The sequence below is a fragment of the Epinephelus fuscoguttatus genome, linkage group LG9 (assembly GCF_011397635.1).
Source record: "Epinephelus fuscoguttatus linkage group LG9, E.fuscoguttatus.final_Chr_v1".
NCBI classification, from domain to species: domain Eukaryota; kingdom Metazoa; phylum Chordata; class Actinopteri; order Perciformes; family Serranidae; genus Epinephelus; species Epinephelus fuscoguttatus.
Genome location: NC_064760.1, coordinates 29,032,222 through 29,056,578, shown reverse-complemented (window position 1 = coordinate 29,056,578; position 24,357 = coordinate 29,032,222). Strand labels below are relative to the sequence as shown.

The 24,357-nt window shown below is 41.1% G+C and overlaps 2 protein-coding genes across 2 annotated transcripts; both read right to left on the bottom strand.

Moving 5' to 3' along the window:
* Positions 1-98: 98 nt before the first annotated feature.
* On the bottom strand, positions 99-10,298 carry LOC125894889 (probable ATP-dependent RNA helicase DDX41). The gene is made up of 17 exons (XM_049586558.1): positions 10,116-10,298; positions 8,623-8,718; positions 7,316-7,466; positions 7,125-7,199; positions 6,859-6,919; positions 6,632-6,768; positions 6,445-6,517; positions 6,187-6,340; positions 5,852-5,988; positions 5,439-5,601; positions 3,435-3,566; positions 3,247-3,318; positions 3,064-3,160; positions 2,588-2,737; positions 2,411-2,482; positions 670-780; positions 99-505 (listed from the first exon to the last, which is right to left on the bottom strand). Exons 1-17 carry the CDS (start codon positions 10,140-10,142, stop codon positions 369-371), a joined length of 1,845 nt encoding a protein of 614 aa, XP_049442515.1. The 5' UTR covers positions 10,143-10,298; the 3' UTR covers positions 99-368.
* A 1,725-nt stretch (positions 10,299-12,023) lies between these two features.
* Positions 12,024-22,858, bottom strand: fam193b (family with sequence similarity 193 member B). The gene is made up of 10 exons (XM_049586239.1): positions 22,368-22,858; positions 20,774-21,052; positions 19,920-20,106; positions 17,638-17,856; positions 15,968-16,379; positions 15,675-15,858; positions 15,333-15,566; positions 12,543-13,593; positions 12,377-12,452; positions 12,024-12,235 (listed from the first exon to the last, which is right to left on the bottom strand). The coding sequence occupies exons 1-10, from the start codon at positions 22,524-22,526 to the stop codon at positions 12,139-12,141; spliced, it is 2,898 nt and encodes a 965-aa protein (XP_049442196.1). The 5' UTR covers positions 22,527-22,858; the 3' UTR covers positions 12,024-12,138.
* Between the last annotated feature and the right edge of the window lie 1,499 nt (positions 22,859-24,357).

Below are 24,357 nucleotides of genomic sequence, written 5' to 3'. Positions count from 1 at the left end.
CTTTGCATTCTGCTCGTTTTAGCAACTTCCTCATCAGACAAAACTGATACCACACCTTTCTATTTTACAGATACAGATACAGATAAGAACATTAAAGATCATGAATAGATATTGTGGCTTTATTTACAATAGGAAGTATCAAAAATGTATATTACAAAGTCTACACATCCTGAACAAGTATGACAGATTTTAGGCAAAAAGGTAAAAATGAAAGTTGCATCTGACAGACCTGTGTCAGAACTATATTAGGTGATGATACAAAAAGACTTCCTCAGTTCAGTGACATGAAAAACAGCTGTACAATTTCCTCAGAAATGTTTCTTAGTTCCGTTTAGCTTTGGAGAATCATTCTTCTATTAAAAAACCCCTTAGAAGTCCATTGAGCTGTGAGCCAGGTAGTCTTTCCGCCCGATGTTGGTGACCTGCTTGGTCTGCATGGCCTCCAACTTGGGACAGTCTGTAATACGATGACCCAGACCGCCACAGAACGTACAGCCCCTCTCTCCTGTAAAAAGAAATCAGGTAAGTCACAAAGGGTTTGCAAACACTCAACACTTCTGTGAATTTGAGATGAGATGATTAGGTTAGAGGAACATTTTAAAGAAAACACAAAGTGATTACAGAGTAACCCATAGATAAAGAGCATGACAGAGCATGACAATGACTCACCTCCGATGTCCAGCATGGTCTCGTCTCCTGTTTGGAGCACCTGGAGGACTGGAGGAACCTTCTGCTTGGCTTCAACTAGCAGGGCTTTCAGGTCCATCAACACAGACTCATCTATAGGGAAAGACACACACTTAATATTAACTTTTTGTTGTTTAATATAGAAAAGTAACACACACCAAGAGTTACAGTGAGGAGCTGGTCACTGGTAGTAGACTTGAGAGTAGGAAACAAGTGTTGCACACTCTGGGTCCGTATGTATTTCTCTTATATTCAGATGACGTTTCTGCCCTCAGGCCTTCTTCAAGATCAACAGTCATATGCCCCTATTACACTGACTGTTCAAGATGGGAATTTCACAGTGTTGTTATGCCTCACTGTTATTTATAGAAGATACAGTCACAGAATGGCAGTTCAGAATTGTCTCGCCTTCAAACCAGCAGCAGAAGAAGTAAAAGCTGTATTTGCTTTATTTCACAGATAAGAAACAATAAACTGGGAAGATAATAAAGCCTCCAGAAAAATAGCATTTTAGGTCTTGTGTGTGATTTATCCTTCGGGGATTTATAGTTCGGGATTTAATCTGAGCAGAGGAAATCGACGCTTGTCACTGGCTAATTTATACAATGTAAAATGCCATAGGCTTGCGCTAATAACGTTAGCATGTTATATTTGTTTGGAAAACATGCTTAGTATAAGACAGTTGTTTTATCAGTGAACCTTGTGAGTTTTAATGGAGCCGAATTTGTAACGTTACTTTTGTTTAATGTTGCTGTTGTCCCTCAAATGAGTAGAGAAAAGTCCGCTAGCTGCTAGGCTAATTCATACCATGTAAAATGCCATAGGCTCCTGCTAAAAACATTAGCATGTTGTGTTTGTGGGGAAAATGTGTCCAGATAAAGACAAGTGTTTGTGAATACTGCGAGTTATAGTGAAGCTGATTTGTGTTCTTGTATTTGACTCTGTCTCTGTTAAGCCATGTTTAATGTGTGTTTTGAATCAACTAAATTTACAGCACTTCACAGAAACCTCTGCTGCTGACTAGTGTTTTGGAGGTGTAACTGCAGAGTGACACAGACACACCACCGCACAAGTATAAATGCTCACAACAGCGTAGGATCTGCTGCACAGGCATAAATCCCCCTTTATGTGTGTGACCCATCACCAGGGATTTTCAAAGCAGCTGCTAGCAGTTAGCAGCTAACTCAAAGAAGAAGAGCAGCAGCCGAAAATGTCTGCAAATTGTGAAAACAATGAGGTCTGGAAGCTTCTTACTGTCAGAGCAGATAATGAGATTAGCCGCCAAATAACAGGGATGGCAAATGATTGGTATTGCCATGTTAATGCTATTGTTATTGTTTATTAAGCGCTGATGCGCATGTGTCACAGTAGAGGCTGACGCTGTTGTGCTGTACATCATGCCCGCCTATTTTGCTTTTGGGATGCTGGGATGCAGTCTAAAACCACACACTGGGCTGGCATGATGCTACCGTTGTTTGGTTCTCTGTAAAAATGCAAAGGTGGTGTAAAAAGGGACTTTGTAGCAGCCCTATTGTATATGTATATGTATATATATAGAGAAATGTATACAGACCCACAGTAGGGAACACTTGTTTCCTACTTTCAACTTGTCATTTATCACTGAATTAAGCTGAATAAATTTACTATAATGCATTACAAATATTCTGAAATCAATACCCATATGAAAGAATAACTTTCCCCCTAATAATTTTTTCCCCCTTACCGCAGCCTTTATTGATGAATGTAGTGGCGATACCGGTCTTGCCTGATCGTCCAGTTCTTCCAATTCTGTGGACTGAAGCGAGACAATTTCAGCAAATCAGCTTGAGTAATTTAAGGAGAGCCGATGATTACATAATGTACTGATTTTAAGAAGACCAGGCCATATATCTCCTCTTACCATAGTTTTCTATCTCCTCAGGCATGTCATAATTCACTACATGCTGTATGGCTGGGAAATCCAAACCCTTGGAGGCAACGTCTGTGGCAACCAAGACATCTTTCTTTCCTTCTTTAAATGCCTCTATAGCTTTTGTTCTTTCTTCCTGATCTGAAACACAATCAACAAATATTACACAAACCACATTCTGCAACACAATGACAAATGGAAACTGTAAGGGACGTGTCTGCAGCGCTTTCTATGCCTTTGAAATGTTGAACAAACTAGGAAGCAGAAATGGTGACATGTGCAAGCAGGATGGCATCTGGTGGTAATGATGTGCTACTACAAGAAAGTTGAAGAGTAAGGCTGTGTGCAGATGATCTGAAACTTGATGCTGGGCTGGACTTATCTCCGAATACTGCAACTCTCTGCATCACTATCACTACGTACTGATTGCAAATATATTTCAAAGATTAGAATAGAGCCCTACATACCTTTTCCTCCATGGATGGCCACTGCCTCAACTCCTTTTAGCAGCAGATACTCATGGATGGCATCTACATCAGCCTTCTTCTCAGCAAATATCAGCACCTATTGATATGAACAGACAATATTTTCTACCATCTGACATATTCGAGTTTTGGTATGTGAATGTCATGACGTGTAGAAGTACTGACAGGAGGTGGTGTTTTCTGGAGACATTCGAGCAGGTACACCATCTTGGCCTCCTCTTTGACGTATTCCACTTCCTGCACACACAAAGTATTTGTTCTTTAGCTCACACAATTTTTCTGGAGTGATGAATGAATGCAATGAATCCCCCCGACTAAGACAGAAAACCTCTTACAGAGACAAATGAACATACCTGGATGACATCCAAGCTGGCAGCTCCAGCCCTGCCCACATTAATTGTGATGGGTTTGACCAGTGCACTCTTGGCAAAGTTCTGGATCTTCTTGGGCATAGTGGCGCTGAAAAGCAGGGTTTGCCTTTGTCCCTACGTGAAGAAATAACAAATTATAGGACCTTTTTTGTCTTGAGCTCTCAAAAAGCCAGGCTACATCTCCTAGGGCCAGTTTTCATGACAAGATTTGAGTCTGAAAAAAACAAACAAACAAAAGTTTTAACTGATTGAGCCCAGCAGCTGGAAGACAGACTAATCAGCCAACTGTGGGGAGTGCTTGGGTGATGACACAATTTGTTGCCTCTGAAAGCATCAGGACTGTGGGAAAAACAATTTCATCTAGTGTTACAGATAGAAAATGAAGGATTACTCTGTGACTGCGATTGCAAGGCCTATTTTTGCCCTAAATGTACTGAGTAGCAGATTTTACAGACAAGTTGTACAAATGTGGCAAAATTTCCAGAAATACCAATGTAACTTTTCAGTGTGAAAATCAGAGGAAAAGACCAATGATATGCCAGCGAGCGGTGAATTTGTCCAAGTAGAGATTTAACAACCAGGAAATAGAAAAATGGAGGGGACAAAATAAATTGATTATATGGTTGCTGCATAGAAACAGAATGGATATAAAGGACACTGAAGTGTTTGCTGTGGTCATGTGACTAACTCAACGGGAAATGGCAATTTGTGTTAGTTGTCAGGGTGACAAAACATGTAAGTGGAGTCTTAAAGTGTGTAACAGACACTAGAACTTTGAATTTTAAGTGATCAAAAGTAGTGACATATTTGCACAGTGAGTAGATGTATTTTAAGTTAGAACTTTTGGAGGTAATGTGTCAAAAAGTCTTCAGATTACTTTTTGTTTTAATGAGTAATGTAACGCGTTAGTTTGCAATTTAAGTAACCAGTTATTTGGTTATGCCTTCAAATAAGCAAGCTGTTACTTTTAAAAGATGACTGACAGTCCCTTTTTCTTTTGTTGCCGTTAATTGCAAGTTTGTTGAAACCTGATACACTTGAGCTGCCTCCGAAGAACAACTGAGAGCTGCTGCTCAGCAGACAGAGACAGTGGGGATAAACAGCGTGTAGAGCCAGCATATTTTCATATCTAATGAATCAAAGGTTTATTTGTGGAAAGACTTGGGGTGCATTCGGAAATATTCACTCCGAGTACCGGAGCTCATTCTGGCACAAACTGGACTGTTGGTGAATTTGGAGTGCTGTTGGAATGTACCGTTCGGTTATTCAGGACACCACATGCTGGGAGCAGCACAGTGTACTCTGGGTACTCTATGTCTGGGGACAGAGCAGCAAAGCGCTGAGCAGTGAATGTGTGATTAACTTAACCGTTCGTCAATTAATGTAGAAACAGAATTCTGTTTCTTCGAGCAACAGCGCTCTCATTTAAGTGAAGTGTCGGATTGGATTTATGAACGCACCCTAACGTTAACCAAGATGGCTTTGATGAGTCAAGTTTGATGAAGTGTGTTTCACAATGAGTTAACAAGGCTATTAAGCTAATGTTAGTCTTACTTTTGTGACGGAGGATTCTGTTTATTCAGGACAACAAGTGTAAGAATATTGTATTTCCTTTGGCGAGTTTATTTTGTTATTTCTTATATACGTACTAGGTAGTGAAGTAAAACAAAAGTAATCCTCCGTTCTTGTCTAGAAGTAAGGCAGAGATGTGAGACTGCACAAAAGACAACTATGCCTCCTCGTGCTTTGTTATTGCAACTCCACTGCTCAGTTGGTCGTTACTGCAAAACGTTACCTCAGTGACTTGCCGCAAGTCGGTTTGTTTATGAGAAAGTTAACCTGCTACAATAATGACAATGGCATCAGCACACATAAAAATGGTTGCCACTCTGACTTTCCGCTATGTTGATTTGATTTTCGCTACTCTTATTCTGTTTCTCTGGGTTGCTGTCATTTGGTGGGCACTGCTGCAGAGGAGGACCTCACCTTGAAGTAGGAGAAGATGGTTCTGATGTCTTCCTCAAAGCCCATGTCAATCATCCTATCAGCCTCATCCAGAGCCAAGTAGCGGCAGATGTCCAGACTCACCATCTTCTTCTGCAGCAAGTCCATCAGTCTGCCAGGTGTGGCGACCATCATGTGCACACCGCTGTGAGCAAGAGGAAATTCAGATTCAGTTGGAGAAAGTACTGTGATTTTAATATGCAGTATGCATGTTAAATGTTTGTACTGTATTTTCTGCATTTACTGTATGTCTGAAAGTTTTGCCTGTTTTGTTGCTTTCTGAATGATTTAACAGCTGAATCGTGCATTTTTTTTGCTTGACACAAGTTCAAATTGAAAATCTGGATACAAGACAGAAACAGATTCCTTTTAGACAAATCCTCACTCTTACTTACTGTTTTACTACCTCCATCTGCTCCTTGACAGACATTCCTCCGATGCAGAGGGCAGAGCGCAGCTGAGGAGCTCCTTCCTCCTCGAGCAGCTTGCAGTAGTATTCAATGATGCCGTGAGTCTGCCTCGCCAACTCTCGCTGGAGTGAAGGGAAAAGGTATTAAAATCAGATATGCTTAGTTGCAGGAAAAAAACCCAAGGTTGCTCACAGTAAGTACCATCTGTCTGAAGTGCAAAGCAGTAAGAAATGCTGTAATTTTAAGTAACCACCAATCAGGCTTTATGCTGCATTTCAAGCTGTGTCATTGATTCAGTGGGTTTGTCTCATGAGTCTTACTGAAGGACAGATGATGAGTCCATACGGTCCCTCTCTCTTGAAGAAAGGCAACCTTTTCTCCTGCTCCAGGGAGAACATGATGATGGGCAGAGTGAAGACCAGAGTCTTTCCAGAACCAGTGAAGGCGATGCCGATCATGTCACGACCTGACAGACTACAGACAAACACCGTCAATTCATGAGAAGTTCACACATACTCATCACACGTTACATATTTCACAGTCTGTTTGCATGGAGTATTTCCATTTACTACACTTACACTGTGGGAATTCCTTGAATTTGAATAGGTGTGGGATGCACAATGCCCTTCTTCTTCAAGCCTTTTAAAATTGCTGCAAAAACAACAGACCGATTTGTTGCCAGCTGTTAATCACGTGGGACCACTAAAGGCCTCGCGCAGAAAGACAATGTGTTTTTCATGTGTGGGAGAGGGAGTGTGTTGTAACCTGGTGGAAACTTCATCTCCCTGAAGCTTTTGATTGGAGGAGGGATGCCGTCTCCATCGACCAGGATGTGAAACTTCTTCCTGACGCGCTCATGTCGGGTATCTGGCATATTCAGGATGTAGCGTGGTGCCTTCCAGCTAAAGAGAACATCCGGGATAAATGAAAAGGTTAAAAAAAACCCTCAACAAACAATGTTGCTTTTTATAATTCACTGATCAACAACTTACCTTGTTTTTATGGGATCGTCATATATGATACCTTTGGCCATTTCCTTCACAGACATCAGAGCTGATAGAGAGATAAGAGGCCCCAAAATTAGTTTTCAAGTTTAGAACATTTTGCACAAACTGTTTTAACATCTTTAGGTCTATGGTTTAGGTGAGCTGTTGTAAAGTATATATGATGTTGTCCATGTTGCTGTTGTCTGACAATGTACAGGGCTGGGAAAAAAGAATCTCCCCCCTGGGACAATAAAGGCTAAGTCTAATTTTACCTCTGCCCTCTGCAACGCTCTCAAGAATCTTCTCTTCCTCTTTCAGCTGCTTCTCCTTGGCTGACTCCTTACGAGCTGTCGATACAAAAACACAGAGCGGGTGAGATATTACAGAACTAGTATGGTCATGTTTCAAGAGCAGTGTAATATAACAATCATAATCCAGATAGGATCATGTTTGAACCAGCTACCTTCTGCTTTTTCCTTGAGGTGCTGATGCTGGTCAAGGAGACTGACGTTGGAGCGTGGACCAAGACCCTCATCTTCATCCCTCTGCTCCTCTCCACTGTCCTTCTGCTCCTCGTCCACTGCCTTTCCTCGCAGACGTAACATCTTCTGTAGCTGTGAGGGACACGTGTTAAAGAAAAATGCATTATGAAAATGTGGTAACTGGATGTAGGGCTGGGTGATATGGAGAAAATCAAATCATGATATTTTTTTTTACCAAATACCTTGATATAAAAATTACAACGATATAGCCCTCTACAAGAGGGGCCACAGCCGCCTCCATTTTCTGAGGAGGCTGAGATCCTTCAACATCTGCTAGACAATGCTGAGGATGTTTTATGAGTCTGTGGTGGCCAGTGCTATCCTGTTTGGCGTTGTGTGCTGGGGCAGCAGGTTGAGGGTTACAGATGCCAGCAGACTCAATAAACTGATTCACAAGGCCAGTAACATTGTTGGGGTAGAGCTGGACTCCCGTTTTGATTCTGATATTGTTGGGTTGAGTATTGGTGCTTTAACAAAATATTTACACAATGAGATTTTTGATAAATAATCATCAGTAATGTGGATATAATGACTAAGTAGGTAAAGGCAAATAATAGAACAATTAGAGGAGTTTGGTGAGTTCAGAAAATTACATCACTCTACTACAGCCTTTAAAACCAAAAAAGACAACACTTGCGATATTATGTCCAAAATCTATGAAGGTATCTAGTCTCATATCACAATATCAATAGAATATTGAGACATCACCCAGCCCTAACTGGAAGTGACATCTATACATGTTTGTAAAATCAAAATATAGTACAACTTTTACAATGATGTTATGTTCCTCATGAGAAATCTATGTTAAACTAACCATGCACTCCTAATTAGGGATGCACCAATCACACTTTCTCACTTCTGATACTAATTCTGACACCTCAACTGGGGGTATCTGCCATTACAGATACTAGATAAACTCTAATTCCATATAGCTCACTGTGAAGAACTCATTGGCTATTAAATTTATGCAAGGTAACATAAGGTAAGGGACCGCTTTGATGCTGAAAACTGAGTCGGCAGCTTTTTGTGGCAAAAAATTTAATAAAACATAGAATTTAATAATAACACTGACAAAGAAGCTGTGCTCAATGTGGAACAGCCACATCTGGCTAACATCCCTGATCTGCTTAGTAAGGCCTTCGCTCCCTCTGTGCGGAGCTGGTGGATCAGATTGGTGCATCCTTACTAATATCCAAAGTGTTAAACAGGACAGTGCACAATAACTTACCATTTGTTGTTTTCTTATTTTGACAGGAACATAGGGCACATAATCGTCATCCTCCGAGCCTTCAGAGCCAGACTTTTCACCCTCCCCATAAGATCTCTGTGTAAAAACATCACCATTATCAGAAGTATTATCTCTTGTATTTGCCCTCTACAGTGAGGTGAAGTGCATCCAAGAATACTTAACCCTACACTGGGTGTCTACAGGTATCTGGCAGTTAAATTTAATTCTTCTTAAGACCAGTTCAAAACACCTTTTAACCAAATTTAGGACAGATTTTTTTTGACAAATCATGTTTAATATAATTAAGCGTCGCAGGTAAACATAGCAGCCAAGTAGTATACTGTATATGTGGTTTTGTGCAGGGGCAAGTGTGATGTAGAAATAAGGTTATTAGAGTAAGTTAGGTCAGTCTACATTTTGCCAACAGGTAAGTGCAAGCATAAAGTGACAGTATTATAGTTTTTAAAAGACTTGTAACATTATCAACAAAATGAGATATATGAAAATAGATAAGTTTGCAGTAGCAGTAGTTCACAACTTCAACTGTAAAACTATTTAATGACCTTCTAACATTGAATTTAAGACACTGAGGACCTGTAGACACCCTGCTACAATATACCATGCAAAAAAAGCGGCTGGTAAAAGAAAAATGAGATTTTGATGCAGTGGCAACTTTCAGAAGTTTATACCAGTCATTTGCTGGCATGCACCACATGGATACATAGTTGTAACGGATATATCAGATGCAATGGCTTATATAAACTTGACATCATATAAATTTGTTTCCCATACACTTCTACATAAATTAGCTGAAGGGACTGTACTACACCCTTTAGGACATCTTGACTTTAGTTAGCAGTCTTGTTAGGTTTACTTTTGTCAAGACTTTTGCAAAGGATACGTCGCTAACGTTTTAATAAAAGTCTTATATTAAAAGGGCTAACTATGTGAATAGTCTAATGGTAAAAAGGTGAAGTGGTGTGGCGTCACAGACTTCTTTAACGTTAAGTCTTACAATTTTGATAATCAATAAAATCATTACGTCCACACTGATAATGTATAAGCACAGTTACAGGGAATGGTGCTTTTTTCATGTGATATGCCTTCAACTTAAGACCGTTATTACTGAACTAAAAACTAATCCAAGTACTCTTATATATACCTATTACATAAATGCACTTCTACGTTTTGTGCCAGTAACGGTATAAACGTCACCACTACGTATTAACCGTGTTTGATAGGGCACTGCTTAATAGCTAGCTACTCGTGGACCTTTAGCACATTCATATGAAAGTCTAATTAAAAATTATATATTATTATTATAACACATTAGTTTAACGTTATTTCTTGGTCTGTTTCAAAGCTATAAACTGCGTGGTGGATAACATTAAGCCACGTTAAAGACGCTAATGTTGGACTAGCTAGCTAACTTTAGCTAGCATTAGCTAGTGTAACCTCTTCATACTGTGAACGCTAATATGCGCTTAACTTACCTTTCTTGGTCGATTTTCGGTCTCCATTTTATTTCTGAATACAATATCGTTCTCTTTGTACTTAAACCACAGAGTTGTTGACCAAATACTCGATACACAATTCAATAAATAAACCTAATCCGCATGTTTACACCACACAGGAAGCTCTGATACTGTACGGGATGCTGGAAGGGTCAAACTTCATCGAGACGCTGCGTCCAAATACTTGAAAGCGATTCAGTCTGGGGTTCGGGAGAGGCAGCTCGTACAAACGGTACATCATATAAAGCAAACCAAATAGATAAACTTAGAAAGCAAACACCACACTTTATTTTTGTCAAAACTGTATTGTTTTTAATCTTTCTGAACGAAAGATTTTTTCACAGTATCAAAAGTGAATTTTAAAAAAAGAAACAAGCCAACATACACTTGGCTATTATTGATATAGTATAAATCTACATTCGAAACATTAAGATAATCTTCTCTAATTGAATATAACCTGGAAAGCATCAGAGATGTTATATGAAAACAAAATCTCAGCACAGATTCAGGAAAGAAATGATCCACCTCAATGAAAGCCATCAGCTAAAACATGGTTATCGATGTAAATCTCAAGGCCTTTGTCCCCAAAGTATCAACTCTGCAGTGATATTTGTCATCAACAGATCATGAAGACTTGGCCTTCAGATAGGCTAGCTGAGGTACAGGGTGCCACCAAGGTCACAGTACAGGGAAAAGAGTAGTATGGTTGAAAATATATCTCACCACACACACGCACACACACCCCAGAAACGCATGACAAAGGCTCAAAAGGGCCCAAAATAATCACTCAGTATGTACAAGCATTGAAATCAACTGTGCCAAACAACGTGTGATGGTCCCAATGTTAAAATGAACATTGCACACTGGTGTACCTGTCAGTGTTGGGATATAGGGGGTGGTAAAATAACAGTTAGGGAGTGAGAAAACTGTGGTAAAGAGCTTTCCTCTACAGATGGCAGAGTGTATACTGGATATCACTATAGAAGGTTAACACCAAGGGAGGATTGACAGTGAAGCAACAGACACATTTAACTTTGCCCAATTCATGATTGGGGGGCAGTATTTAGAAGTTGCTGTTCTGCATGTCATGCGTAGGGACATATTTGCAAGGGTGCTTAATTAGATTTTTTAAGATGCATTCTGTGAGCCATGTGTTATACACAGTAAATTTAAAAGTTCCCACTAGATTCTATCAGCGTTGTTGGTGTACTGAACTGTCAAACATTCATGTTTTGTTTTTTTGTTTTTTAAATCTTTTTCTTTTACATAATTTCATACAAAAAGATAAGAGTGTAGCAGGTAGGTAAATGAGTGTTTGTCATTTCATTTTCGACCGCTGATTGCTTATCATTTGATGATCATAATTAAATATTGAGAGAAATATTCCAATTGAAAACAACCACAATCTGCAGTCTCAATGTTTGCCACCCCTGCTCCCTGCAAAAGAGGAGGGTGTCAGTGTTGTCCCCTAAAATTAGGTCAAAATGTTGTTTTGTGCTCCTTTTTGACAGTTGTACAGCATCAGACAAACGGTCTCCAGAGTCTACTGAGACTGGTGTCGTGGGCGGGAAGCTAGCAGTGCAGAATGTATGATCACCAAATTGAACTGATCTGAATTCATAAGTTTAACAACGTTAAAATGTCTCAGATTTGTGATAAAAACATTTATTTAATGTAAGGTAATTGTTTACATACTACATAAGTAAGCACATGGATGCAGTGGATTCAACAGACTTTTTTTTTCCATTTTTGCATCTCTCATTTAGTGAACATTGCAGTAATAGCAAAGGGTAGAGTTGGCCTTGAGAGTGATCCCTGGCTTGTCAGCCACAAGTTATGTTTCAGTCCTCTGAATGGAGAGTATGTGAACCAGGGTCCCTTGGCTTAGTAAGGAAGAGAAGAAAACAGGGAATGAGAGAAGGCCTCAGGCCAAATGGGGCTCTACTGAAAGAGTTTGTGGTGGTGTGAAGTTTTTTTTTTCTTTTTCTGGCACTCATCCAAGTTATTGAGCTGCATTGGAAGGAACCTTTTTGAGGCTGAAGTTGGACCAATTCACTGCTACCTTCTGGCGAGTCTGTTTCGCAGAATCAAGGCAAAACCTAGAGGGAAGGAACACAGACAAAGGAGGAGGAGAAAGAAATAACACCCAGTTTTAGTGATGCGGTTACTGTTAATCAATGCAACAGCTTAGCTCAAAGTTCTTTTAAAAGCATCTCGACACAATGCTACGTTCAGCCTACCTTTTGAAGTATTCCACTTCCCGATCAATCTCATCCATTTCTGTTGGATCCACATCTTTTGGGAGAAATACATCATCTAGGATATAAAAATAAAGATTAAATGTCAGTTAAAGACATTACAAATGAAGAAATAATTTTGCACAGTGTTAAACATAGTTGATTGTACCGATAGCACTGCTGGGTTTTTCACCCTTGTTCTTGTTCTTCTTATTCTTCCCCTTGGCTTGTTGCTGTTGCTGCCCATTAGCTGGAATGGTGGGGTGAGCTTTGCTTTCTAATTCCTGCTCAGACCGACCGCCTCGCATTTCTGTGTCACCTTTCCCTCTTTGTGCATTTGAGAGGCCGCCGTTTGCTCCGTTTGCAGCATGTTTAGACGATCTGCCCTCCTCAGCTTTCTTAGGCCCATTTCTCTGGTTGTCTGCCGGGTGCTGGGGCTGTTTGTTCCCCGCTTTTGAGCCATTAGACGCCGTTTCTTTACACTCATTGCTTTTCTGTGTTTCACTCCCAGAGGCAGCTTTGGTTGGTTTGTTGGAGTTTTGCTCTGACACAGATTGCTCCTGTCTCTGCTGCTGCTGCTTTTTATTCTTCTTTGACTTTGCACCACTGTTCCCTACTGTTGTGTTCTTGGGATCAGAGGCGTCCTCATTCGATTTCGCTGTGGTTTGGGCTGGCACCTGTGGCAAACTGTCACATCCAGTGGAAGTGCATCTTTCCGGGGACCGAACCCTTATGAGCTTTGAGAGACTGGGAGTAGTGTGCAACCGCTGGATGTCCTTGGACCCTGCAGTGACCCCTGATGCCGTGGTCGTGGTATTAGGGGATGAGAGCGTGGTTGTGTCCTCCCATCCATTAAAGCTCTTAAAGGTTCCCAGTGAGAGGGGGGCAAGGTCAAGGTCTATCTGCTGCAGGTCAGAGGAACCATTGAGATGGGACAGTAAGTGGTTGCCCTCCAACGTCGCTGCCTTCTTTGGGAAGTCATTAACATCCAGATTGAGGTCGTACATGCTAAATGAGGCCCGGATTGAGTCTTTGATGGTGTTTTTAATCTCTTCAAGTCGACTGGTGAGGAAACTGTTGACGCGCTCCAGCTCCAGCTGAGGCCAATCAAGCAACCGACTGGCTTCTGAACCGTCAGGGATGGGCTCGTCATCGACAGGCTCAGATGGATTGGAGTGGGGGTCACTGCCTGCAGCACCCATGCCCTGCTGAGCTTTTTCCTGAAACAGAAATGATACAGACGTGAACAGGGACACACACAAAATGCAACATTACTGAGATTATACATTGATAAGTATCACACCTCAGTAGGGCAGGGTATCGCTACATGATACCTTTAAAGGCACTGACAAAAATAACGACACACCAAGTAGTATTGAAACTTCTCCAGACACTTGCATTTGATCCTTTTTGTACCCAGATTTAGAAAAAAGGCTATTTGTATGGACTTGCCTGCAGCCAGCCACCAAAAGCATTCTTTGATTGCACGGCATGTGTGACTGATCCACTACTGAAGCAGCTACTATCAAACCATACAGTCTTTGGTGCCATGTAGTCGAGAGCGGTGTCTCTGGACAATTATTTAAGTAATATTTTGATTCTTTGGACACTTTCAAAATGTATTTGTGTAAAAATTATTTGAATGGGGAAGAATGATGGCCTTTAACTCAACTGAATGCTTCGTTTCACATTGTGGGGTATTGAATAAGGTAGAAAAAGGTATCAAATTAGGCACCCTATTGGTATCTGTATCACTTTACGGGTACTGGTATTGGTGACGGTATCGTAATTTTTAAAACAATACCCAGTCCTACACCTCCATGTGTTTTTTTTAAAGCAGTGATCACCATGTATCTGTAGCACTGAGTATCAAACCTACTGAAATCTGGCAATAAATGTCTGGTTGGATTTGTAATCTTGTAATTTATTCTTTCATTACTTAGTTTCTGATTTTAAATTACAATCCATAAGATTTCCATGAAATCAAACTGCCTTTTTGATAATTACAGACTACATTTTTCAGCAATAGCTATTTACTGAATTTACATTATGTAATTACCTCTCTATGTAGTAGTTTTCATTAGCCTGCCATATCCACACAGGATTCGAATTGCCTACCCACACAGGAAATGATGCACTCATGTAATCCAGTTTTACAGTTTGAAATTTTATCTCACCAACATCTACCTCCCTGGTTTTTGTTCACTTTCCTAATGCCATAACAGAACTGTATTAAGTTAATGCTCCAAAACCCATCAGCTACTGGTTTGATGATGAGCCTCTGGGGGCTAGGGCCAATATTTCGAGCTGATCCGGTGTATCCAGCGGATATCTGAGCCAAGACTTTCTCTTCCATGTGCTGGTCATTTTGCCTATAGAGCTAAATTGTCGTCAGACGATAGCTGATGGGTTCAGAGATTGCATTTCCACCAATGTGTTCCGCCTTTCCAGACAGACTGTTTACCTGCTGCTAAAACCAGATTGGTCAATACTACTCAGACCACAAACGTAAACCAGAATGCTTCCTTTACCAAAATCTTGTCCCACTGCTAACAGGTTCTGCACACATACGCAAATATCTGTTGACAGAAATTAATCAAAGGGATTATAACTTTACATTTTGTAAATTTTACTCTATTTAGGTGAAGTTCTTGTAGAAGTATTTGCGCTTAGGCAACACTTACTGTTAGAGGATGTTGGCTTCTTTTGTTAAATGACAAAAGGGTTTTGAAGAGTACAAGATGTTACTATCACTAAGTAGCCTACAGAATCAAATTCTGGTTGTTCTCAAGTACTGTATGAGTACTAGCATAAAAATCTTTAAAACAATACCCAGCCATAACAAAATAAGATGATCTTCTAATTAAAATGAAAAAAAAACAACAAAAAAACAAAAAAAACAAAAATAAAACAGACAAACAAACTATACATTCAAACTCAGTTTCTAACATTACCGCACCTTCTTCTTTTGTTTGTGTCGAGCCCTTTTGGCAGCCTTGGCACTGTTGACAGGTTTGGGCTCCGAACTGTTTATGAAGTCTAGCAGCTCATCTACGTCCCGGTTGTCAATGGCACCAGCCACTGTCAGTTCTGAATCTTGACGCTGAGGCAGCTCCTCTTTACGTCGGGTCAGACGTGAGCGGAGCTTCTCTCTGATCTCTGCGTAGTTGCGGCTGGTTGGTGCAGCTGGAGGCTGTGACCAAGTTATATATAACAAAATGTTTACATGTTAGCTCTTTTATGCAAAGGGGACACTTAATTACTTCATAAAAGAGGGTCGCAATAAAAGGTTTGTAAGTACCGCATTGTGTCCGAAGAACTCGCAGTAGCAGCAGTCGCAGTACTTCCCATCCTTCTGGTTGGTGGAAGAGGAGGCACAGGAGCTCCTCTCAGAGCTGCTGTCTTCATCCTCCCCCTCCTCCAGCTCAGATGAGGGATGGCACAACGTCCCATTAGTCATTTTGTGCCCCTTACATGCTTGATCCCTGCAGAAATAATTGACGTTACACATCAGAGGGGAATCAACACAGCTACAGAAACGGTTGCTCAATTTCACAACCTCACATAAAGCAATGTTGAGACAGTAATACTAACCTGCAGGCCCCAGCTGTCAGATGGCTCACATTTGAAGTAGCCACTGTTCCCGCACTGTGTCCATTACAAGGGTGGTTACAGCCCATGATAGACGTGCCCAGTTTGCTGTGTTGTGTGTTCACAGCAGGAATGTGGGAGTTTTTGCACGGGCTGGGCTTGTGGACAGATGTTGGGCTGTCTGGACTGGGAGAATTGAGTTTGGCTGTGGGGCCGTGGAGGTTTGGTACCAGCGGGGAGAAGGGAGCGTGGGCTGCCACACCAGTGCCAGACGAGGAGGTTACGTGACCATGCTGCCCAGAGTTTGGCTTTGGGGGCAAGAGGGAGGAATGCTGGGAAGACAGACCGGTGGGACTGTTGGGGGGTACCGACAAATCTGTGTGTTGATGGTGGTCACTGGGGTGGAAGGCTTCACCTGGACGACAGAAAACAGGAACAAAAATAACTTGTACGCTGAATCATCTTTTTACACAGTGCCTCAGTTCATGCTCTGTTCCACACAGTCAATTTCATGGGATTTCTTATCACCCAAATAAGTCTATACACACACTACCTTAAATGAGTAGGCCAATTACCATTAATGCAATTACCACTGATGTCTTAAATGGAAACTAAATTGGTTAACTTTTCTATAGATTAAGTTGAACTTTTTCATTAAAATAAACTTTTCTAAGACTAACTTTACTTTAAAGGAGGCACTGGCTTGCCAATTTTGTTAAGTACAAAAAATGTTTTTCTATCTAAAAACACGTCTGTGCAATATAATGCATGTTTGTTTAAATGATGGTGTCCTTTAGGGGTGTAACGATTCTGAAAGTGAGACCAAAGCCGTAACACAAACGTCCACAGCCTCGTATCATGGTTCCATCTTTCATGTGGTGGTACCCTCCAGCATGAGCCTGAGCCCCGCTCCAATGTGCTTTCACCAGTGTCCAAAATTAACCTTTTTGACCCACCAGCCAAAGGGATAGGTAGATGAAGTTCTTAAGTGATAATTTAGCAGAGTAGCTGATGTCCCGTATGGCAAAAGGATTGCTTGAGTCAGTTTCACAGTAACTGTAACACATCTGTAGTGTGCTGTTGTGTGTGTGTAAAACTCTGACACTGACACTGACAGCAGAGGAACAGCAGAGCAGTGCGCCTGATAGCGACACCAGAACAAAGTAGAGCATAGTACTCTCAGTATAGTTTTCATTACATGGCTACCCCGCCAGTGTGATGGATAGCCTTCCGAGATTCCGCCAAATGGAAAATCTACCCTCATTTGGCGCTGGGCAGTTGTTAATTTCGGACCCTGGCCGTCAAGTGTGCATTGCTGTCAGTCTGTTGTGCCTGCTCTGTGTGAAGGGCAACTGGAAGCTGCAGGTCAGGAGTTCAGACAGGTCAGACTCTTGTGACGGAACCTTACAGTCATTTGCGTTATTTAATTTTGTTATTTATAAATTTGTCATTGACAATACACCAGTATGTGAGAGGCACATCGCTTTCACTATTTGTGTTAGTTGTACAGTTCATTTGTTGTCCTGTAGTGTTATTGTTTTGCGTTGAATTTTATATGAACCATCCCTAAAATATGTCACTTAGTCAGGGGTTGGCAGCTCACTCTGATCAAAAAGGGGTCCCTTACAGTAAGTTACTCTGTTAATAACCCTAAGAATCACAGGAAGTACTACCTGGTGGCGTTGGTCGACGGCACATGGTCTTGAAGTGCTTGGGAGTGGTCTTACAGAGGTCTGCTGAGGTAGACAGGGGGTTCCCAGCAGAGGATCCACTGGAATTCTGGGATGACGGGTGACTGTAGGGACAGACTTTGGTCCCCGACGTTTTAGCAGATTTTCCAGGCGCTTCATGAAGTCCTCTTTTCTCATGACAGACTGATCCTGCTGTTATACCTGGGGGTGAAAATTGCTCAATGATGAGAATTTAAGACAATATGGCAACAATTACAATACAGTGAAATATCATTTTTGATTGGAATCATGCTTTCCACAATCTGAGCAAACACTGAAGCTTGGTTAAAGAACAGAACTACTGCACAATTTCATTTGTTGGCATATCGTGTTAAAAATGTCATACAAAAGGTGTAAAGGTCTGTATCACAAAATCACCATTAAGTCTCAGAGAGTTTGACAGCTTTGAACAACGCCCTTGACTCAAGAACTTCCAGGTGTTGAGATTTGGGGAATTCAACACTCACTTTTTGGACTGTGTTTTATTTTTTGTAAGAATAATTCCTTTCTCTTTGGAGGCCTGTTTAGACATGTTTAATTCTTCAATGATGATTTTTTTCCCCCCCACTGCTATGAGAAAGAAACCAGCACCGAAAGACAGTTTCAGGATAAAACTCCTTCATGCCAACCGAAATAAAAAAGAGGAAGTAGTACTGCAACATTTGAATAATTTAACACGCTATGTCTGTGTGCCATTGGTCCACAGTTGCCACTCAAAATTGATACAAATCACTGTAACTTAATATACACTGAACATCTGCATTGTATGTAACGATGACGAACACTATAGGTAGCCCAGTTCCCATCCAACTTAAGACAATATTTGTTTGATATTACTCCTAGATGGAAAACCTGATTGGTCACCAACAAACTTTCGAAAGTAATTATTTGAATGTAACTTTGCCCACGCAGGAAGGGCACAGCTGCACTGAGCACGCATGCCATCACTTATGACTACTTTCACTTACCCTCGTTTAAATGCAATTTGGCAACATGACCCGTTTAAGTATTTGCTAAACTAGAAATACAACCACAGTTCCGCACCAGATAAACTCCACAAAGTGGTTTGATGACAGCCAAGAAACAGGAAGAAAACAGACAACAGTAAAGATCACAGCTGTGTGACATGGCTAAGTTTCCCCATTTTATATCAAACGTGTCTTAGTTCCATTTTCAATTCTCCTTTGATGACACTTCTCTCAGGTGTGTTTAAGCTAGGGCAGTGCACCTGAGTTACTGTGTAATGCAGTTCTATTAAGAGTCAAATTTTAATGCATCTCAATTTTTGATTTACACTGTTTTTCTTTCTGTATGACAATGATGCTAATTTGAAAATCAACAATATCCACCATGACAAGTTAGGACTCAATTTCATAATTCTGTTTAAGGAGTTTTATGCATTACAGATATTCCAAGAAAAAAGAAACACAATGTGTGTGAGTGACGATCACTTTTAACCACCCCAGTGAAAGACACGTTTTTTAGTCTTCATTAAATTGGAGAGCTGCAAGTTCAGGCGTGCGATAAATGCTTGGTTCTGCATTTTTTTTTGTAGCTCTCGAGACTTTGGTAGATTTGATTAGTATGATTAAATAATTGAATTTAGTCCATGTAAATTGTGCCAGAATAATTCCAGAAGATTAGGCAGACAATTGCTCCTGCTCTGCTGTAACATTTCCACTGACACTGATATTTGATTCTGATTACAGCACAGCTTGCAAACATTTCTGTTTCTATGCCAAACAGCCAGTGTCCTCTGATGATGATTAAATTAATTTTAAATAAGTCCAATGCTTTTTTTTTCTTAAAAAAAAGGGTTTTCTTACTGCTATTTCAGTCCTAAGTCTCATTGTAAAGTTAAATTTATCTCCATCATCCAAGTGCATTTACTAGTTTTGACAAGAAGCTTATCTTAAATCATTATTCCACCTTTCATAGTGAGCTCTAACGACCTCAAGAAGTAGAGCGTTGTGAGCTTCCACTAGATGCCTCTTTGTTCTTCCTAGACAAAGTACACCTGAACAAAGTAGCCAAAAATGTATCACACATCTATTGCCAAGTAAGTACGCTAAAAATCCAGCCATAGAGCTCTGATTCAAACCTCATTTGTGCCCGTTTCACAAAACTGAAACTCACAACACAGCATGAAATTTCAGTTTGTGATGTTTTCAGCAATTACTGTCACAATTGTTAAATGTTTTGTGGTTTTCCCAGTGATGACAGACCTTGTTGTGTGTGTGAAGAAGTGTTGTGGTTGCAGTGTTCCCCTCCATTGGTGTGGGCAGAGTTCCAGAGACCTGACAGTTTGTGGGCTGACAGGAAGGAACTCGGGTCCCAATCCACAGTACTTTGCTCCGGGTAACCGTTTCCACAGCTCTGCGACTTACAGGAGGAAGAGTGTGACAATGGTACCTGAATTAAAAAAAGAAAGACAAAAAAACTGTTTAATCTCAGGGCGGTCTACATAGGCAAACATTTGGCACTGAGTAACTACCAATATTAGCTTGTAATACAAAGAATGGAGTATGACAAGACAAGCAAAATCATCTTTAAAATGCATTTATCAATCTTGAGCAAGTAAAAAAACAAACATTAAAATAAAAACACTGCTGCAGGGGACTTTTCAGCTTCTGTTGCTTTTTTGTTACTTTAAACATTTGCAAGCCAAATATCGACAAAACATCTTGAACACCACGTTCATCTGCAGTCAAGCTTCAGTATGATGATAATGACGTCTTCAAAATTTGCATTTCATGTAAAGTATTTATGTAGAAACAACTAAGAAAGAATGGGTACCAGCTGCTGCTGCCTTGTATTTGCCACAGAGACACAAATACAAAAGAGGCTGCTTCCAAAAAAGGCAAAAAGTAGACGTCATGTTTACACTAATTAAATCCAACATGACATTTAGACAGATGCATTTAGTGAGTAAGCACGTGCAAATGCAATGCCTTGTAGGATGAATAAAGAGAAAACTACCTCAGGCAACAGAGACCAACACAGTTTAACCAAAAAATAAGAAGAAGAAGTCGTGAGAAAGATCCAGACATATGACCCAAATCAGTCCCCTTTTATTTACCGGCGTTGGTTGCTCCTGGGTGCTCCGCCTCTCCTCCTCTTCCACACTCTTGCAGCAGCTCTGACATATCCACAGAGGCACCTCTCCCAGCAGGGACTGAGACAGCGAGGGCACCGCATCAGCAAGCTTGCGCCCTGGTGCCTCCCGCAATAAGGCCTGGGAGAGTGCAGGCACAGCGTCAGCCAGCTTGGTCCCATGGCCCCCGGGGAGTCCGTTCACGGAGCCCGCTCCCCAGTCTTTAAATTCTCGGTGGCACAGAAGGCAGCAGGTGTGCATAGGCTAGGAGGAGAAAGGGATACAGAGGTCAAGTATTAGCTTATGACCAGGTAAACACTAGGAAACAATGGAGTCTATAAGGTCAGATGTCTCTCAGAATCATTTCTACAGTTGATATTATTATTATTAATAATAATATGTGTGCATATACACTCAGTTCACAGTTTACTAAGCACACCAAGCTAAAACAAATGCAATCAAATACAAGTGAAGCAAAACATCCTCTAGTTAAAGGGCTCAATCATGTCTCTAAACAGATATAGATGTGTCCTAGTGTTGTCTGGATGTTGCATAATTGTAACATATAATGACAGACATCACCTATAAGAGGTATTATCCAAAATTACAAAAGCACAGCACAACTCTTCCTGCTTTTATGATTTATTTCTAGTTATAGACGTGTCTAGACAAGCATCTGACACATGTGGTATATTGTAATTACTCCCAGCAGCAGTCAGACAGGTTGCAGGACTCAGAGTTCAGATGTAAGGTTAGCTGGTTGCTGAGACAAAAGTGGTCCAGCCTGCAGCGTACCATCTCTTATAAAGGTTGGTGTTTACCCTGAACTTAGATACGTTCCTGTCTCCGATGTAGCTAGGCATCACTGGCTGATCGCTGCATGCATGCACTGAAACTTTTAGCATTAGCTTATGTCACTCACCGACTCAGTAGAGCAAATAAATGCAGCAAAGAAAAGATAAATAGTGGGGCAGAGTGAATTAAAGCCCTCCAACCATGTCTGAGGTGTTAGCTAGCCTTATTATGACCCCGTTATCTCTTCCAGCTAACAAGCTAATTAGCTAGCTAGCAGCTGTTTAGCTACTGCTGCCTGAGTGGTTCCTGCGGATGGGTTCAAGTGTAGGCAGTGAGCACGTTTGCAGCATGCTAGCTGGAGATGATAGCCCGGTTAGCCTGCTGGCTAAGGTTAGCTGGGCGGATGGGGACTTGTGAACGCTGGAAACGGGACGACCTGTCCGAGGCACAATGTCACCTGTCCGGCAGAGGAAATGGGCTGCAATGCTAGCCACACTGCCTCAGAGCCGACTGTTGGGGACGAGTCTGCTCGCTAACTTGAGCGCATTATTTATTTAATTACACATCAAACGACGTGAGAGCTCACCATCCACGGATACTACATAAAGATTAAAATAGCTCCCGAAGAGCCCGCGGATGCATATAACTTCACCTCTGCAGGATATTTAGCCTCGTAAAATAAAAGCACAATGGAGGATGCTCGGGTTCGCAGAGGAGGTGCTAGCTCTGAGGCTAGCTAGCCTGTTTTAGAAAGCAGCTATTGGCTTGCTGCTAGCTAACCTACCTGGTTCGCCCTGGTAGTGGCCAGCCTATCCAGCCCAGCATCTCCGCCGCCACCGTCAGCTGCATCGCCGGGAGAGACTGGGCTCTTCGGTACGGTCTGCTGTCCAGGCGCAAGCTCCTTCTGGGCGACTCCTTGCTGCTTGCTTTTCTTCCTTGCCATCACGACGGTGTTTATAATACGCTTTCGCCAAGTTTGCACCAGTTTCGGTGATTTGGAGAGCACACTTTCGTTTCTTCTCGGACCTCAAAATGTTCTCTATCTCCTCCAGTCAAGACAACAGTCAATATGGCGGAGGACTGGCACACTCAGGAGTTCATAGGTTAAAGATACTGCTGGCAAGGAGGCTTCACTCCCATACGGAGAACACAACTGAAACCTGATACAGGCAGTGAAGCCACACAGCGCCATACTTAGTAAGGGCAAGCTCTCCTCCCACTTTCTTCTGCGTACGAAAAGACAATTAAACGCATCCTTTTGCTTACACTGCTTATTCCAACGACTGTTTTAGTGTTTGAATATCTTTATTAAGCACATTATTTTATGTTAACTAATATATATTATCTGTAATATGGTTACACCATGCTTTGTATGGACAGTCTATAATGTTAAAAAATGTGTTATTATAGAAAGAAAATGAAATGGATGCAGACTGGAATTGAAATAACATTAAATATGTTTTTTAAATACCTCTAAGACAGGGAGAAAAGGATAAAACCTATGTAGCAATGCAACTTTGTATCATATTAGTATTAATGCATAGTCTGAGGTTTGCCTATAATAGGGGCAAATATGCGTAAGTACATGTCAATATTGTTGTTAACCAATACAATGAATGTTTGAAAAATAAAGGTGCTGTGAGAGGAGAGGGAATGGGCCCTTGACCATGACGTTTTACGTTGTCTGCTGATGCCTTCACATGCTGTCAGAAATATCGGAATCGCAGCCAATCTGTATTGCATGGACCATAGATGTGTAATAAGAATAATAATAACATGGGCATGGACAAAGCATAGGCCTATTAAATATGAGAGGGAGGGGAATATGTATGTTACATTTACGTTTAAAGTGCTCATGATATTATTGATTTATTGTCTCACTTGTTATTGATACACTTGAAATACTTAAAAAAGACAACAATGTGCGTGATCTCTTTTTTATTTTTTTTTACAAAAATAAAAAAGCGGCCAGTACTCTACATCAGGGATACCCAATTTGCTTTGTCTGGAGACCACTTTTGCACAATGACAGGAGACCAGGGGCCAGTTGCAGCAAATTCACATAAGTCAGGTGTGTGCAGGGGCGTTTCTAGAATCAAGACATTTGGGGCTCAGCCTGGACCTTTCTGGGGGTCTGTGGGGATCCTCCCTTGGCACTTTTTCTCAACAATCAAGCTCTATATTGATGCTTTTTGTGCACCCTTGTATCTTATTTATGTAGCCGGTGGACTTTAGTGATGTCTGCGTTGTGTTGATATAAAGAGGCCCAGACCGTGGATATCTTCGGAGGTGATCAACAAACAAACTTGAGCCCCTTTCCCACAGAGCAGCACAATTGTGCCATGTTACAATCAACTAAGCACAATGAAACAGAGAAAACCTTCCTGTAAGCAAGTGGCGAAAACAAAATCTTACGTCAAACACAACCATACAAACTCAAGCCCCTACATAAATTAAGCGACACAAGATTATGTTAGCAGAAAATGACCTTATAAACGTAGCTTAACAGCGCTAAAACATGGAAATGACCACAGGAGCAATGTTGCTTACCTCTCCCAGGGATTACAGCAACAAAAGGAGAGAGGTAAGGCAGGAGACACCCCCAAAGGTGAACATAGGGGTACCGAAACTGAGTATAAAACGTTTCACATATTGACTATGGAGGCCTAAGCGTGTCAGGTAATAACAACTGAAACAAATTTCATTGAATTATAATACGTAATATTACAAAATTACAAATATTACCTTACCTTACTTCAACCATTTGCACTACT

What these genes read in the sequence shown, in the direction of transcription:
- LOC125894889 (XM_049586558.1), bottom strand. Translation starts at nt 10,142, where the DNA reads ATGGAGACCGAAAATCGACCAAGAAAG. An exon ending in GACGATCCCATAAAAACAAG is followed by an intron (nt 6,769 to 6,858) that starts GTAAGTTGTTGA and finishes TGTTCTCTTTAG; the next exon opens with CTGGAAGGCACCACGCTACA. An exon ending in GACTCATCATCTGTCCTTCA is followed by an intron (nt 5,989 to 6,186) that starts GTAAGACTCATG and finishes CCTTCACTCCAG; the next exon opens with CGAGAGTTGGCGAGGCAGAC.
- fam193b (XM_049586239.1), bottom strand. Translation starts at nt 22,526, where the DNA reads ATGGCAAGGAAGAAAAGCAAGCAGCAAGGAGTCGCCCAGAAGGAGCTT. An exon ending in CCCAGGAGCAACCAACGCCG is followed by an intron (nt 20,107 to 20,773) that starts GTAAATAAAAGG and finishes TTTTTAATTCAG; the next exon opens with GTACCATTGTCACACTCTTC. An exon ending in TTCTTCACACACACAACAAG is followed by an intron (nt 17,857 to 19,919) that starts GTCTGTCATCAC and finishes TTTCACCCCCAG; the next exon opens with GTATAACAGCAGGATCAGTC.